The 15,802-nt window shown below is 36.5% G+C and overlaps 1 protein-coding gene across 2 annotated transcripts in view; it reads right to left on the reverse strand.

Annotated features, from left to right (window-relative positions):
- Window positions 1-1,423: 1,423 nt before the first annotated feature.
- Window positions 1,424-15,802, reverse strand: part of STRN (striatin) — a 73,157-nt gene continuing 58,778 nt past the window's right edge. For both annotated transcript variants that reach the window (XM_086631623.1, XM_086631622.1), the window contains 7 exons: window positions 15,080-15,127; window positions 14,289-14,410; window positions 13,283-13,450; window positions 10,905-11,045; window positions 8,490-8,597; window positions 6,527-6,613; window positions 1,424-6,440 (listed from right to left, as the gene is read on the reverse strand). In XM_086631623.1, the coding sequence (XP_086487749.1) occupies window positions 6,271-6,440; window positions 6,527-6,613; window positions 8,490-8,597; window positions 10,905-11,045; window positions 13,283-13,450; window positions 14,289-14,410; window positions 15,080-15,127 (844 nt within the window). In that variant the 3' untranslated portion in view covers window positions 1,424-6,270. The remainder of the gene's footprint in view (window positions 6,441-6,526; window positions 6,614-8,489; window positions 8,598-10,904; window positions 11,046-13,282; window positions 13,451-14,288; window positions 14,411-15,079; window positions 15,128-15,802) is intronic.

Below are 15,802 nucleotides of genomic sequence, written 5' to 3' on the forward strand. Positions count from 1 at the left end.
TGCAATTCAAACTGAGGGAATGCAAGTAGACCGGGCTCGCAGGCCATGTCAACACAAGGCTTTGAGCAGCTTGAAAAACACAGGTGCAGACAGGGTCTAAACGTGGGTGCGCTCTCTCAGGATCACACCACGGCTTGGCAGCACAAGCAGGGCAAAACTAGTTTAAACGCACAATACCACAACCCAGACTCAATCAGGAAAGATAGCTGGGCTAAAAGCACATATTACTATTAAATGCCTTTTTAGTTCAGCCATACTTTGGATTTTGTCATCCAGCAGCACCTTCCTCCTGACAACAAACCAGTTGAGACTCACAAATTGTACTGTTCAACTGGATTTACACCTCCTATAGTGGAATTCAGATTCCCAGAAACATCTCAAACAATACAACACTTCATAAGTTTTCACAACAGACTAGGGAGCAGCAAAATTAAGCCAGCAGGAGGGGTAAGAGATAACTCAGCAGAATTAAATGAACTGGGAATACGGAGGTATAAATCAGCCTCTTGGTGGTGGGAGGAGTGGAGATGAAGCTGAAAACCCATCACCCTTCAGAAAACACTCTAAGAGAAAATCAATAGTCCTTTATGAAATTTGAGCAACGAGAGTTCACTGCAGACAGGATTTTAAGATTCTCAGAAAATATAGCCTAAAGGAAGATTTACATGGGAAGACAAAAAAACAGATATCAAAAGGCCGGAAAACCTGCACAACAGCTATGATCATTAGCACAGGCAGAGACATAATTTTAAAGGTCTTACTTTCCACCATCCTCCCTCCTGGGATTAGTCCCACCAGCGGAACAAGAGCACTTGCCTGAGCAAGGACTATTTACACAAAGGTCATCCTGGTCCCTCCCCACTCTCCAGATGTTTGTTCATTTGCTCTGTTGCATGTAATGCTATCTTTTACAAAATGGGTTATTTCTTGTAAAACATCCCCTATATAACTGGGTGGATTAACACTGGTTTTCATCCATTTCTCTGCTGCTCAGTAGAAACATTGCAGAGGTTTTGACTAACAGATTACAGGCCACGTGTTTCAGCAACGCTGTTTCTCTCTAAGCTTATAGATACTGACTATGAAAGTCAAGACTGTTCACCTATTGTAATCCTCTTCAATTAAATACATTATCAGACTTAGATAGAATATTCTCAACGCCTTCATGTCTTTATGGAAAAAGGGAGCTTCCTGAAACATTCAAGTAATTTTTCCAGGGAAGTCTTTGCTTTCTGTCACTCAATACTAATAGCTACGCTGAGCATCCCTCCGATGTTACCCAACAGCAGATGCCCAAGAAAACTCAAATTATCATGTCAGAGACTGCAACATCCTATACAAATCAATTTACCATATGTAGGTTGTTTACTATCATATTCTGATTTCTTCATTCCTAACAGGGTAGTCCAAAACAAAGAGTAGCAACTCTAACATTTTCATGTTTTCCTTTGTGATACCGTTGGGCTAAACTCCACACTGCTCCCCAGCCCAGTTCTCCCAAGATGACACCCGTCACATGGAGGTCACATCGGTTCTGGCCATTGAACCTACTGTCCATCCCCTACAGAGTTCAGCAAACAGTTTCCCTGCTTCCCTCACTGTTCAGCACACAATTAAAATGACTGCTGCCTATGGATCTCCAAAGTAAAATACAAATAATCTCATTTGCAGATACTCTCACGCTGCAAAAATTACTCATGTTAGATTGCAAACCTGATGCTTCAGCAAAGAGGACTCCAAGGAGAACACTGCTATAGTCTCTTGTATAGGCAGAGGGACAACCACAATGGCTGCATTTTCTTCCTTAACCCACATTACTAGGTTTTGCTAGGTTAACTAGATATTTCACACAGGTGTCGAGTAGGCTCCCTAGGACAGTCTGCAAAGACCCTGCCAAACCACAGCCTGCAAATGCTAACAAATACGCATTTCAAAAAACATAAAAAAAACCCAGCAAACCAAAAAACCCCCAAAACTTGCTTATCTGATGGTTATGGCCGCTTTTTAATTTTTTGTTTCCTTTGGGATGGACTAACACTTCTGCCAATAAACCACTGCTCAAATGACACATCAGTTTTGGAAATTGCTGCTCCCCAAAATTACATTATTACAACATGAGGAAGGAGGTGGGGAAAGGGGACACATCTGTGGTCGAACAGGTGTACTGAAAAAGGTGGTGTAACTAAGTCTTTTATCTCTTACGCATTTATTCAAAAGGACACGTTTCTGGTTACTTTAAATTCACAACTGCAAAATGGTGTTGTATGACCTAATCACAAAGCTGTATGGTGAACGTCACACACTTATTCAAACACATTACATATGGGACTGCTTTAACATAACATTATTTGAAAACATACAGCCTAAAAAATAATCTACATTACATGGCATGTAGTTCTACAGGCTTCTGGCTAAAGAACATATTTTATCAAAATAAAGATGAATGAGATCCCAAAATATTCATCAGGTGATTCTCTTAAAAGTATGTCAAAAGTTTTCTCCTTGAGGCACAAAAATAAATGCAGACACTAGGATTTTGTAGGAGCAAAGAAAATGTTTTCCACAATATAATTATATCTAGAGCTTCTTCCAGGCTACTCCAAATCATTTTGTGCAAGCATTTTGGTAACCGAGTCAAACACGTGAAAGTAAACAGCACAGTGAAGTAGTAGAAATAAAAATGAGATTATTTAGACCTAGTGGACCAATTTTCAACATATGGAAGGATCGAAAATTCTCCCATTAAAGTAGTTAGTAAAACCAAAATCAGTAGCACAGGCTAACATATACAAAAAATTATATGAGTTAACCATTAAAAAAAAGTGCCATGTAGATTAGATATGGGAAAAATAGTAACGGTAAAATGCCATACACTGGTGGTTTTTTTCAAGAACAAGCCTTAGGTCCAATTTTGTTTACATCTTCAGTAGATGTGTGTATCACATTCATGAAAGTTACCAATTATGCTGAACCAGGAAGAACTGCACATAAAAGGAAAAAAAAAATTTAGTGCCCTCAGAGATCAGAACTTCAAAGCTTATAAAACCCAGGATAATCCTGAAACAGGAATTAAGTATCTAGCTGCAAAAGAATAACAACAACATACTGAAAGTGACGAAGAAACATGAAAAGTAACAATGCTCAAAGTTATTTAAAACAGTTGTCAGAAATAAAAAAAAGTACAATTTGGGTTTGCAAGACACTAGCCAGAAGACCAAAAGTTTGGTGTTCCTACACAAAGCATCGTGTTACAGATGAAAAAAACCACCAAACAAAAACCACACTTAACAGATGACCTTCAGACTAAGTCCAACAAATCATGCATGTGGAATGGTGTTGTGGGCACCAAGACACGGAGAACTGAGCTAAAAAGCTGAAAACAAGAAAAAGTTGTGTAAAAAGAACAGACTAAAAAATAGCTTGAATAAAGTAGAAAAGAATGGAAATACACAGCTAGAATCAGTGCGTGCACATAGGTTCCAAATTAGAAAGGTGATGAGGAGTAAGTAAAATGGCACAAAATATGGCTTGGAATACTGGCATGAAGTTACAAACCAGAACTACTAAACATCATGTAAATCCTCTTGTCAGTGAGATGTAATCAGTGAAACCATCTTTGAAAGGAAGTCTAATTGTTTAGAACATATATAAAACCTCACTGGCCAAGATAATACTAAAACGCACAAGTCTACAACCCTGCTTTAGCAAGCAGATGGACTAGATAACCTAAATATTTTTTTTATCCCTAACTCCTATGATGATGTTCAGAAGATCTGACAGGCTCATGCACAATACCCTGCAGTCCTATAAGTATGTGAACAAGTACAGTAAAAAGACACTGACATCAATTATGAAGACCAGCACAAAAATATATATACTCCACAACCTCTTTGTAAGGCTACATTTGTTTTGTTTTGTTTTTAAAGGCACCTCATCCTCTAGCTATTGCCAGCTATTAAAAAAAAAAAATAAAAATCACTCTTCAGTTCGAGCAAGAGCTCAGTAGTGAGAAGGAAACATCTTTCAATTCACATTTGAACAGCCATTTCTTACATTCCAACTGTAATCAGAACGACAGTCTTTAAAAACAAGCATGCCGGCCTATTAGGTTTATGTACAGCAATTTAAACAACTGTAACTACATATTGTATTGTGTAAGCAAAAGCACAACATTCATTTCATACTCACACCATTATCCTTTGTATACACAAACTCAAGAGAACTCTTAATACTAAAACATTAAAATGCACCCATGGAGTCTTCCCTTACTAGACACATTTAATACATGTTTACAATATATATACACATATATAATATACATAACTTTTAGAATTTTTCAAATAAACCTTTGTAATTTCCTCTTCAAAAAGAAATAAAATAATGACACAGAAGGAATATGAGTCAGGTACACAGAACTATCACAAAGTTGAATGCTCAGTTTTGCAGCCAAGTTTCCCCCTCTCCATCATAACCAAAACACTTTATAAAAACTAAATAATCTGAATTACTCTTGTAGTCATCTGTTTCATGGTAAAAGTTCTAATCTTATCTATGGAAATATATTGCATATCAATATTATGAAGTGACACATCTGAATATTCTGAGCAATAAAAGGTATTCCAGGATATTTTAGCAGTAAATATAACATGTTGCAGGCTCAAACAGCACAGGTCAACCTTTTATTCTAAATAAGATAGTTGATTTAAACTCTGAGATTAGCTTCAAATGTGGTCCCATCCCCAAATGCCACTCAAATACAGTCAAACCCTATGTTGATATCTTTCAATGATTCCTTTTTAAATAGAAGTGTCAGTTTAAAGGTAAAGATTTATTTATCAGTTTCCAGTCTTAACCTCAGGCTGGTATGTGGAAGAGTTGCATTGGGTTCTTTCCTACTCACATCAGCATCAGAAGCCATCTCCAGCAGAAGTTCTGCTTTCCATTCTTATTAGAGGAAAACACCAACTTCAGGCTTATGAGCAATAACAACTCTGATGATGACACATAGAAAAGAACCCACTCATCTTCCTTTAAGAAGAGGCAAAAAGCCTAAAAGATCAGATTAAAAGTTATTTGCCATTCGAATCAACAGAGAAGCTCTGAATAGATAGCACATCTGTTGAGAAATTACAAGAAGTACTCATTCTTCAGGTCACTTAATCAATGGCACAACACGTCCAGTGAAGTGGACAAGTTAAAAAGTTCCAGAAATGGTGAAGCTGGGAAATACTTCTAGAAGTAGCAGAATCTCTCAAACTGATGGAACTTCATATAGTTACCACCTACTGCATTAGTAAGACTCATAGAAAACATCACGTATAGGTTTAATCTTCAAAAGAAGTATTTCAGTAAGTATATTCCTTAATGCCCAGAATGATACCCTTTTTAGCAGGAACAGAAAGAGGAGACGAATGTTTGATAGTTGAAGTGCAGGACAGCTTCTTTGGAAATCTTTGTGATAATTTCTTGTGCCAGATCTCCAAGTATAAACAACATTATAAATCTGAATAAGTTAAATCTGCTACTACAGTATATACAGACTGCTTCAGTCTGTTGTTAATTGGGACTAGCCACACACTAATACACTCTTTAAAAAATTATATAAATTTTTCTGCAAACTAAATATTTACTGTATAACACAGAAGATGGAACAAAAAGTTTTCTGCATTTTAATTTATGTTAGCAATTTGCTTTCCTTTAATTGCATTTATCTTAGGCTAGCAGCCAGGTGGCCGAGATTAACTATCTGCTACTGCTCTCCGAACAAGATCTACTTTATTAATATCAAAGGGATGACAGAGTGCCTCTCATGACACAGTACTGAGCATGTGAACTGTTACTTTTTCCAGGTGATTTAATTTTAAGTACATGAAGATTCCTCAATGAGAAGCATCTTAGGAAGTTTCCCTCTTTCCCTACTCCCTGATGCAATTAGACCCCTTCTTTCTAGTACTCCATTTTATTAATAGAGAATACATAGACCTAGTTTCACCCAAGGCCTGCCTGGACGAAAATTCACACTCTCTGAAATAAAAGCATTTCTTTTGTTTTTTTAACTATTTGAAACTGAGAGTTTCCAAGCTCTCAGCACCAGCTGAGCTCACAGAAACCAGAACATACATCAATTTAGAAAACAGCACCCTGCAAAACTAAACACTTACAAACATTCTCTGAATTATAGGGCAGGATAAGAAGACTCATGCCCTCCTCTTCTCCTTTGTGCAGCTGGTTAAATATATACAAAGCTAAACTTGAAATGGAAGCACTCTGTCATACAAACACTTTAGCCAGGGCATCTGCTCCTGCACTGGCAATATAACATTTGGAGGGGTGGAATGCCACATCATGAATGGACTCATCAAATTTTTTGCGATGAGCAGTAAATTCTTGGATGCAGGTCTTGCTTTCAAGATTCCACAAGCGAATTGAACAGTCATGACCTAAAGAAAGGAGAAACAGTTTTCTTTGTAATTCTCACGTCTGCCACTGTTATGAGAAAAAGAAAAAGAAATCTGAATGTACTTACTGCCAGACATCAAATACAAGCCATTAGGATCAACAGCTAAACTTGTAACTGCATCCAAGTGAGCTACCATGGAGTGGATCAGTTTTCCTTTGAAAGAAAAGATTTATTTAGGTTATTTTCAGCAATTCACTTTGTTATCTGTATTCACTGCTTAAACCCTACCACAGCTTACATTATAAGTACAAGATCTTGTCCCACAATAAAATCATTAAAATAATGCAAGATGTCATTCTTGTAAATATTTACAGTCTTGGGAGAATCACAGTACCAATATCACCAACTTTGTTAGACCTTTGGTTTATGTCTGCAAAATCACCATGAAACTCCAATTACTGTGCACTTTAAATATCTGCCCCTTAAGTGAATTAAGTTCAGGAGTAACATCTTGACTGGGAAGGAGGAGAGGGGCTGAGTATACTAATAAGCAATGAATATAAACCATGTAAGAACACGGGATAATTTTAGTCAACTCAGAGAGAATTAATGTTCTATTACAGCTTATTATATTTACAATAATTATTTCATATTAAAAGTAAGAAATCATGTGTCAAATATGAGGGTTTTGTTGTGAAAGATAATAAAATAGATTAAAAAAAACCAGCTGCTGTTTCCTTTACTGTGTATTAGAGAACTACATCAAACAAAACAGCTATTCTCAGCTTCTATAGGGTCCTTTCACCTCTTGTTATTTAACATACATCTGGGGAGTAGCAAACTTAAAATCAACATGAATATTGAAAGCTCTCATTGTAACTTTTAAGACAGTGTGACCTGGAAGCAGAGAAGTCACAATCTGAAGATTAAAGATTCACAGTCAGAATACCAGGTTAATACCACCATTTCTATCAAAAAATCCTTTAAAACCCAAGAGATTTATAAAACATCTCAGTGCAATTCTCACTACAAATTAGAATAAGTATTATAAGCTGTTTCTGTAGAAGTGAGAGATTTGGAGAAATAGGGTGGATCAAATTGAGACCAATGACTACAGGGGAACTTCTACCTCCAAGCAATCAGGCAGGTCTTGGAAGTACTAAAGGAGTGCCAGAGCTTCCTACCCTCAGATCAAAATATCACAGACATCACAAAAGAAGAAACATGAACATAAGCACATAAAGATTTTGAAAAAGCCTCCTTTTATGTTAAATATTGATAACTGTCATACATAAGGCATTTTAAAAGAATGGACAAAGAATGATGGAGGTTCCTTATTACTGTCCTGGCTTCAGCTGGGGTAGAGCTAATTTTCTTCTTAGTAGCTGGAATAGTGCTATGCTTTTGGAATTAGTATGAGAACAATACTGATACTACACTGATGTTTTTGGTTATTGCTAAGCAGTCAAGGACTTTGAGCTTCACATGCTCTACCAGATGAACAAGAAGATGAGAGGGAGCATAGCCAGGACAGCTCACCCAAGCTGACCAAAGGGATATTTTATACCATATAATGTCATGCTCAGTACATAAACAGGGGAAGTTGGCTTGGGGGACAGCACAACTGCTGCTCGGGAATGGGCTGGGCATCAGTCAGTGAGCGGCGAGCAATTGTATTGTACATCGCTTGTTTTGTATATTCTTTAATTATCATTGTTGTTACTATTATCATTATTATTATTATTACTACTACTATTATTTTTTTTTCTGCCCTATTAAACTGGCTTTATCTCAACCTATGCATTTTGTTTTCCGATTCTCCTCCCATCCCATTGGGGCAGGGGAGAGCGAGCAAGCGGCTGCATGGTGCTTCGTTTTGGTTGGAGTTAAATGGCACACTGTGCCAAAAAAGTTTAAGTGGGCTGTCAATCTTTGGGCTCTACTGGTGACAAGAGATTTCTGTTTCAGAGGATATCCAATTCTTGACATCCCTCAGCATTTACGTGAATAATATTAATCATAATGAAATTCTGTTTATGTTTTATGTTATACAAACACTACGACCAGGATCTGTTGAAAAGATGCATACCTGTATTGTTGTCATAGAATTTGATGTGTCTGTCTTCATGAGCAGTGATACTAATTGGAAGAGTTGGATGGCTGATGACTCTGTTTATCTGACAGGAGGAACCGACTGCTAAGAAAAAAAACCCACATGTATCAATACACGTAAATTGCTAAGTTCTTTGAAAGACTGATTACATATTTATTTCTTAGTAGCAATCTTATTTGCAAAATAATTCTTACCTTTACATAATGGACACTCTCAGCTAACACCTTATGTATCATAGTTTATTTTAAAATAGTTTCCAAATCACACACTCATAGAGGCATACATAAACCCTATGTATGAGTGTAAATACAAACATATAAGGTCCAACTTTTGGCCATGGTTTTAGATGGGCACTTCAGGCAAGAACGTGAAGCCAAAAACTGAGAGAAAATACCTTTTTTGCACTTCCCCACTTCCACATTCTTCCTCTTGTCAAGCCAAATTTTCTTCATAACATACAGACTGCACAGGTAGTATGTTTCCAAGCAAACAAGATCCCATGCCCTCACCTTCACAGAGCAAAACCCACCTACTACTATTTGATATGCATGCATTGAAATCCTTATTGAAGAAAAGGATGCTAGACTATTCATAGGAGAGCCATTTTTCCAGCCTTCAAGAATCCTGAAATATCATATATATATATATACACACACACACACAAAGCACAGGAGTTTTTTCATTAGAAATCTAGGCATTTGGCAATCTTGCACAGACTAGTGGAAGAGTGGTCTTAAGAGGCATAGATTACCACAAACACATAAATATCCACTCCACAGAATATCAAAATACAGTTATCTTCTTTCATGTGGGAGTTGACTGTATTTAGCTAAACTGCTGCCGAAGAACACTCATCTAATCAAAATTCTTACTAAAATAAACAAAATAGAATACTACTATAGGATTACTTGCTACTAAGGTGGTATCTTTCTATAAAAATCTGAACCTTCAAGTAGTGTCAGCATCCATAGGACATTTAAAAAATTATGGAAGTGTAAATTAAGGAAAAGATACATTCATATTAATAAACCCCCCTAAAATTACTAAAAGCACATAAGACTGCATCACAGCTAGCTATCTTCATAGTTTCAAAATGCCAAGCAGAGTGAGGCTTATATTGAACATAGGAGTCCCTAAGTGGTGGTGGTAGGGCATTTCAGGTGACTCATTTTCCTCTTGCCTACTTCTTGCAGAAATAATTATATTTTTTTAAATACATGTAAGCTTTGTAGTACTGTTACATAATTAAAAATACTAAACAGGGACTGTTGGCTGTCATACCGTGGCCTCTTTTTCTTAAAGGAGTATTACTGGATTACAGTAAGGAGGAGGAGGTGAAAAAAATAAAAAGGAAAAAAAAAAGAAGAAAGGTAACTTCCACTGAACAGAGATAACTGATTTAGGATTGCTTTTTTCAAACAGGAACAAAGATGTATGTTAAAAAAAGAAATCCTGCACAGTAAGGAATAATATAAAGAAGGGAGATGGCACTTTCCATTCCCTCTTATAAAAATGACAGTCATTTAACTACTTTAAAATGGACAAGCAAAGCCAACAAAAAGGACTTACTCCCTTTTAAAAATATAATTTGATAGTAGAATTCAGTGACAAAACTTTTAGGGGGAAAAAAAATTATCAAAATTTTTAAAATACTGAATGTTTATACTGTTATCAGGTTACTGTTTTGGCCTGGATATGAAACCTCATGCTTCAGCTCATTCTGGTCTCTTTCCCAGTGCCAGAGTAAAATAATTTACTGATAGCAGGCTCCTTACAGTTTCCTCTAAAATTTCCGATATCGGCCACTGCCATGATCCAAAGCATTACATACGACCTTGGGAATACTCTTTCACTGGAGAACTGCTTTTCTTCTACGGTGAAACTTCAACTAAAACCCAACTGCAAATGAGCCAAGAGTGTATATACAACTTAGAAAACTAATATCTCTGAGGAAAGATTAAAAAAAAGGAATCTATATACACACACTCCTAAATTTTTCATAAATTCAACTTTAGATTTTCCTGATATTACCTCTATCTTGCAATTTTGGACTGAAAAGAGAATGAAAATCTTGAAGCTGCATAGATCACAGGGGTGTATTAAAGAAACCTGCGCTTTTACTTGTGCCACTGTTCCTTGAACAGAAATTCAGATATGGAGGGCTTGTTTCTTCTACCTTCTCTCAAAAGAATGTGCACTCTTCTGCTACTGAAATACCCACAAGGTCTGCTGTAGTAGTAATAATTTACTGTTACATCTCAAAACACAGCTTGTAACATAATTCATGTTATAATTTCTTATGACACTGCCTAATTGTTTGCAAACACTGAAAAGACTATCAAAATTATAGATTTTAAACAAACAATTTTTTTTTTTTTTTGAGATACATACTAGTATCCACATTGGACTCCAGGGTAAGAATTCGTTGCCGTGTCTCCATGTTAAAAATGCAACTGTGTCCACTGCTAAATGATGCTACCATGAGGCTTGGGTCACTGCTCACAAGATCTACTGATGAAGGAATTCCCATTTCTAGAAGGCAATGTAGAGAACATTTTCATAAAATTTAGTTGGTATAAAGAAAATCAAAAAATAAACAAAAAAGTTCAACCAGTATGCACTTTATTATGAAAGGGGCCATGATTATGAAAGGCAATGTTACATTTTAAAATCTACATTACGCCAATCTAAATAGATTGCCCTGTATTATCAATATTTTAATTCTATTCTTCTGATATGCCTATCAACAACATTCTTTACTAAGATGCTGTACCTGGAACTGTGGCTGGGCAGAAACCTACTTTGAAATTAAGAAAGTAAAAACTCCCTGTCCCCTTTTGCTGCCTTAAACCGTAAAAGCAATTCTCAAACAAACTTCCACTGCATCAAAAGTAAAAGGAAATTAAATCGATGTGGTAAAATAATTTACATGACAGATGACTAATGTTATTATTAACCCGGGCAAATTCAGAGCTTAAAAAAAACACAATACCAAAGCTTTCCAGGTGCAAATCTTTATACACTGACACTGTCAGCATGGAAAGTTACATAAATACATTATAAACTCATATTACAAAGCTTCATCCATCCTGCCTGTTATGGTACATATCTAATCTCCTTTCACTGTTAGGTATCTGAATACTACAGGACAGAAGGCCAAATCAGCAGAGCTTAGGTAGAGAAAACATCCCTTAGAATTTTTTTCCTGGAATGTCCTGTTCACCACCCACTATGTGAAAGAACAACACCGGTTGCAACAGATATCAGCAGGAGGAGGAAGAGGTAGAGAGTGAGACACTGAATCAACCTAATGTCCATGGATCCATTAGCAACCTAATGTCCATGGATCCAGATAATGCAGGAATATCATCACTTCTCTCTAAACCTAAGATTCATAGGAGAAACGTCTTCCTTGGACACAGCACCTCAGGAATGCTCATCGGGAATTGTGGTACTTATCTACAGGTACTCCAAAAAAGCCGAAAAGGATTGGTGTGAGAAGAAAACACGTATTGTTTCTGAAGTGTCCTTTTCTACCACTGCCATGCCTGCTTATCTGCAGCTTCCTGGTAAGCCTACAATGGTTAATCTAAAGGATTTAAATGATGAATGCTTGATACTTTAGAGAGTTTGTTCAAGGTTCTCAACAAGCCATAGGAAAACTCAGTTTCAAAAGAGGATCTTTAAATTTTCTAACTGGGTTTCACTCCAGTTTGGAATATAAAAAACCCAAAAATTACCTCTGTGAGGCAAGACTACTCCTTCCCCCTTGATTTAATAATTAAAAAAACCCCAAACACTCACATCAAAAAAACAAATGAAAAAACACTACCAGGAAGTTTTCAAAAGTAGACAGGTAGGCAAGCTAGCAGCAAACCAGTTATGTCTTTCACAGAAACCTGAGGACCTTTGGAAACATAGTTCTGCAAGAACTAAAATACATGCAACATTTCTATTTTGCTCAGTCTATTTTAACTAATAAGTAATGGCAGATCTGACCTGCTTTACATTGTAATTCGGTAAGTCTATTCAGTTATGCCAAAGTTTATTTTGCCTCAAAGTTGTTCTGAAGAGTCAAGGAATCTTCTCAGTTTGGGGGTTGCCTTTAGGACCATCAGCTCTACCGATGTTTGGCAATGTCAACAGGCTCATTCTAGAGCACTTACTTGGACAGCAACTTCAAGAAATTAGGCTCTCAACATAGGATTTTGATTTGCGCATGACATTCTAGTCAATAAATCCAGGGGAGTATATTTTTTCAACTAGTAGTGTTTAGGATGACTAGGTTATTGCTATTTAGTTAATGCACAAACTCAGAAATTCAATGGGAATCTCTGTGACAGAGGCACAAGGAACATACATCCTAGAAGGTACAATGACACTGGCCTGAGACAAAGTACTGACTACTCCAAACCTCTGTTGGGGGAAGAAAGGTTTTTTTATTCTGGACAAACCAAAAGCAAGGGTTTAATGGAAACTCAGTTTGAATCTGAACTACGGGGTTGATACATTATACTCCATGGTTCTAGTAACATCAGCAGATCATCTACAGCAGTTGGCTTTTAGATTTATGTGACTGTCCCCCTGTGTGTAGGTATCTATTCAACTGGTGCCAAAGGAGAAGGGACCCAAAATTTACTCTTCCAAAAAACATTCATAAAGATATAAAGCCCAGCAAAACAAACAAGAAGGATTTCTATTCAGGAGCCAAAATTATGGCAGTCTGACCAGAGATGCTCACAAATTTTAAGTAGGGCAATTTTCTGTACCTTGATTATCATTAAATATATTGAGAGCTGGAGCAATTTCTGTAGCTTTCCATAGACGTATAGTGCCGTCTGCTGAACAGGACAGCAAACGCTGGTGTGCTCCACTGTAAACCAGACCCCACACTGCATCTGTATGGCCTACAAAAGCACCTCTTAGAACAGAAGGATCTGTGAACAAAATACAACAAACCACATTTCAAAACAAAACTTGAATTAAGTCAAACACAGACCAAGATACCATTATTATGAACCAACCTTAAGAAGCTAGTCCATCAAAAAACCCAAACAAGACCAACCAGGTCATATCAATATGGTAGTCTCAAGTATTCTCGTATGAAGACGCTTGATTTCATCAGTATACGTGACATTCAGTTTACAACTACTGAAACAAAACAATGTTTCAGCAGAAGAGACTGTATCAAAGTTGGCAAGACACACTTTGATTTTAAATTTCACCTCTCAAACAATAATTAATGGCATATCCGTCCCTTTTTTTCCAAAAGCCAGCTTTGAGGTCAACCATACCTGAAGCTACGAGAAGTGAAAAATGTTTTAATGCACAGACACAAGGCTGACATCCATTCAGATCTGGTAAATCTTACCAAACGGGGCCTTTTTAGCTGTTTGCAGATGACATTAACAGCTTTGGTCTCAGACTATACAACCTCTTTTTCATCTCAATTGCACAGAGATTTGTCAAAGAATATAACATTAAAACACACATTTGCTGTACTTGTCAAGTATCAGGTTTAGTCCTATACTTTTTCAACCTAGCTGTTTTGGAAAACTGTGATGAGATCAAGGCCTTTTTTAAGAAAATGATTAATTTTATCTTCTCATCAATCAGCATCAGTATTAAACCAAAAATTTACTAAAATAATCGAAGCCAACATTCAATATTCTCTTTTCAATTTTCAAAGACGTGTTACATACAAATCATACTATTTTAGCCACATATCACTAATATCACTATATCATTTCACTAGCGTGTGTGTCAGCAACGTACCATAAGAATCATAGGGATCGATGTTTGGGTTGATTGTATTCCAGCCATGGATGAGGCCATCTGTTCCCCCACTGTAACACTGTTCACCATTACTGCTCATCACCACACAGAGCACTGGTCCACTAGAAGAATCAACCCCCCCACAAGAAATGTTGACTATTCATATTTTCATTATGGGAAAAACAATGTCAATGGAATCTTCAAATTTCCCTGTTAGATAAAATTCACTTGCTGCACAGACTGCAACAAAAATTCTGCACAGTCAGGTCATATGCTACAACACTTCCCACAAAAAACCGCCACAATATTTGATAACCTAACTACAATCAGGACAATTTAATCTTTATGCATATCAAATATGAAAAGTGTCACATCTAAAACTATAGGCTTGGTTATTTTGCATGAACAGCTTTTTTTCCTTTTTTAAAGATCTAAGGCTCTTTCATGAAATCAACTCAGTAGATTTAAATTCACCACAAACAGCCTGTGTCTACAGATGCACATATCTGACAAAAAGACAAGAGGTGCAATGATGAACAGAAACCTAATCGAATTTGAACTGTACGATTTGTAGGTTTCCCTTTTTAAAACTGGTGTACCTAGCTTCAGACATAAGTAATTATGCAGAAAGGGGATAAACATACGCAGATATTTAAAATAAGACGGGAACTAAAAGCATCCCAGGCAATCACTAGTTAACAAGGTAGAAATTGTTTTTTAAAAAAATTCTGTGTCTGTTTAAAAATCATGTATTTCTCAAAATATGACAATGTTTCTCAGGTAATACTCACTTATGTGCTCTGAAGGTATATATTGGCTCTACATCAAGAGAAGCACTCCTATATGAAGTACAAGAAAATGTTAACATGTATATGATCTTACAAAATGCTTTACAAAAATGTGCTAGAATTACTAAATTCTTTATATCACTGCTATGTCTTTTGAAGTGTTTCTCCCACAACTTTCTCTCCCAACATGACACTTCCATATGTCTAGGAATTATTTGCATTCTTGCAAAATATGAAAGGATTTGTTGGTTTGGTTCTTTGTTTAAAAGACTTTCAAAGTAGAGAGTTCACATGCTTTGCCCAGTCGTCCTAAAAGGCATGATTGTACTAATGTACTCCCTTACTATATCAGCCCCACTAAGAATTTGCTCTCATTTCTGCAAATCCTCGGCAAGAAGCAAGTGACAGTGTACAAAGGAACCTGGTAACATCTCAGTCAAAGTCTAAAGCTGTATACATGTATATGCATACATGTGTATACATATATATGCATATATATATATAAATGCATATTCATACATTTATACACACATGCAAGGACACCAACAGACCACATCCAAATATTTTCACTAGTAAATCAATTTGCCATGTTGTCTACAAGGAAACCAAAAAAAGTGAATGGTTTTCATTTTCACAAAAAAAAAATACATTCATGAACACACATGGATTTCTTCTGGCACTCTTTAAAAGCCCCCATCCTTCTCTAAGAGTTTGTTTTCTGACTCT

This window comes from Tauraco erythrolophus, chromosome 2 (assembly GCF_009769465.1).
Source record: "Tauraco erythrolophus isolate bTauEry1 chromosome 2, bTauEry1.pri, whole genome shotgun sequence".
NCBI classification, from domain to species: Eukaryota; Metazoa; Chordata; class Aves; order Musophagiformes; family Musophagidae; genus Tauraco; species Tauraco erythrolophus.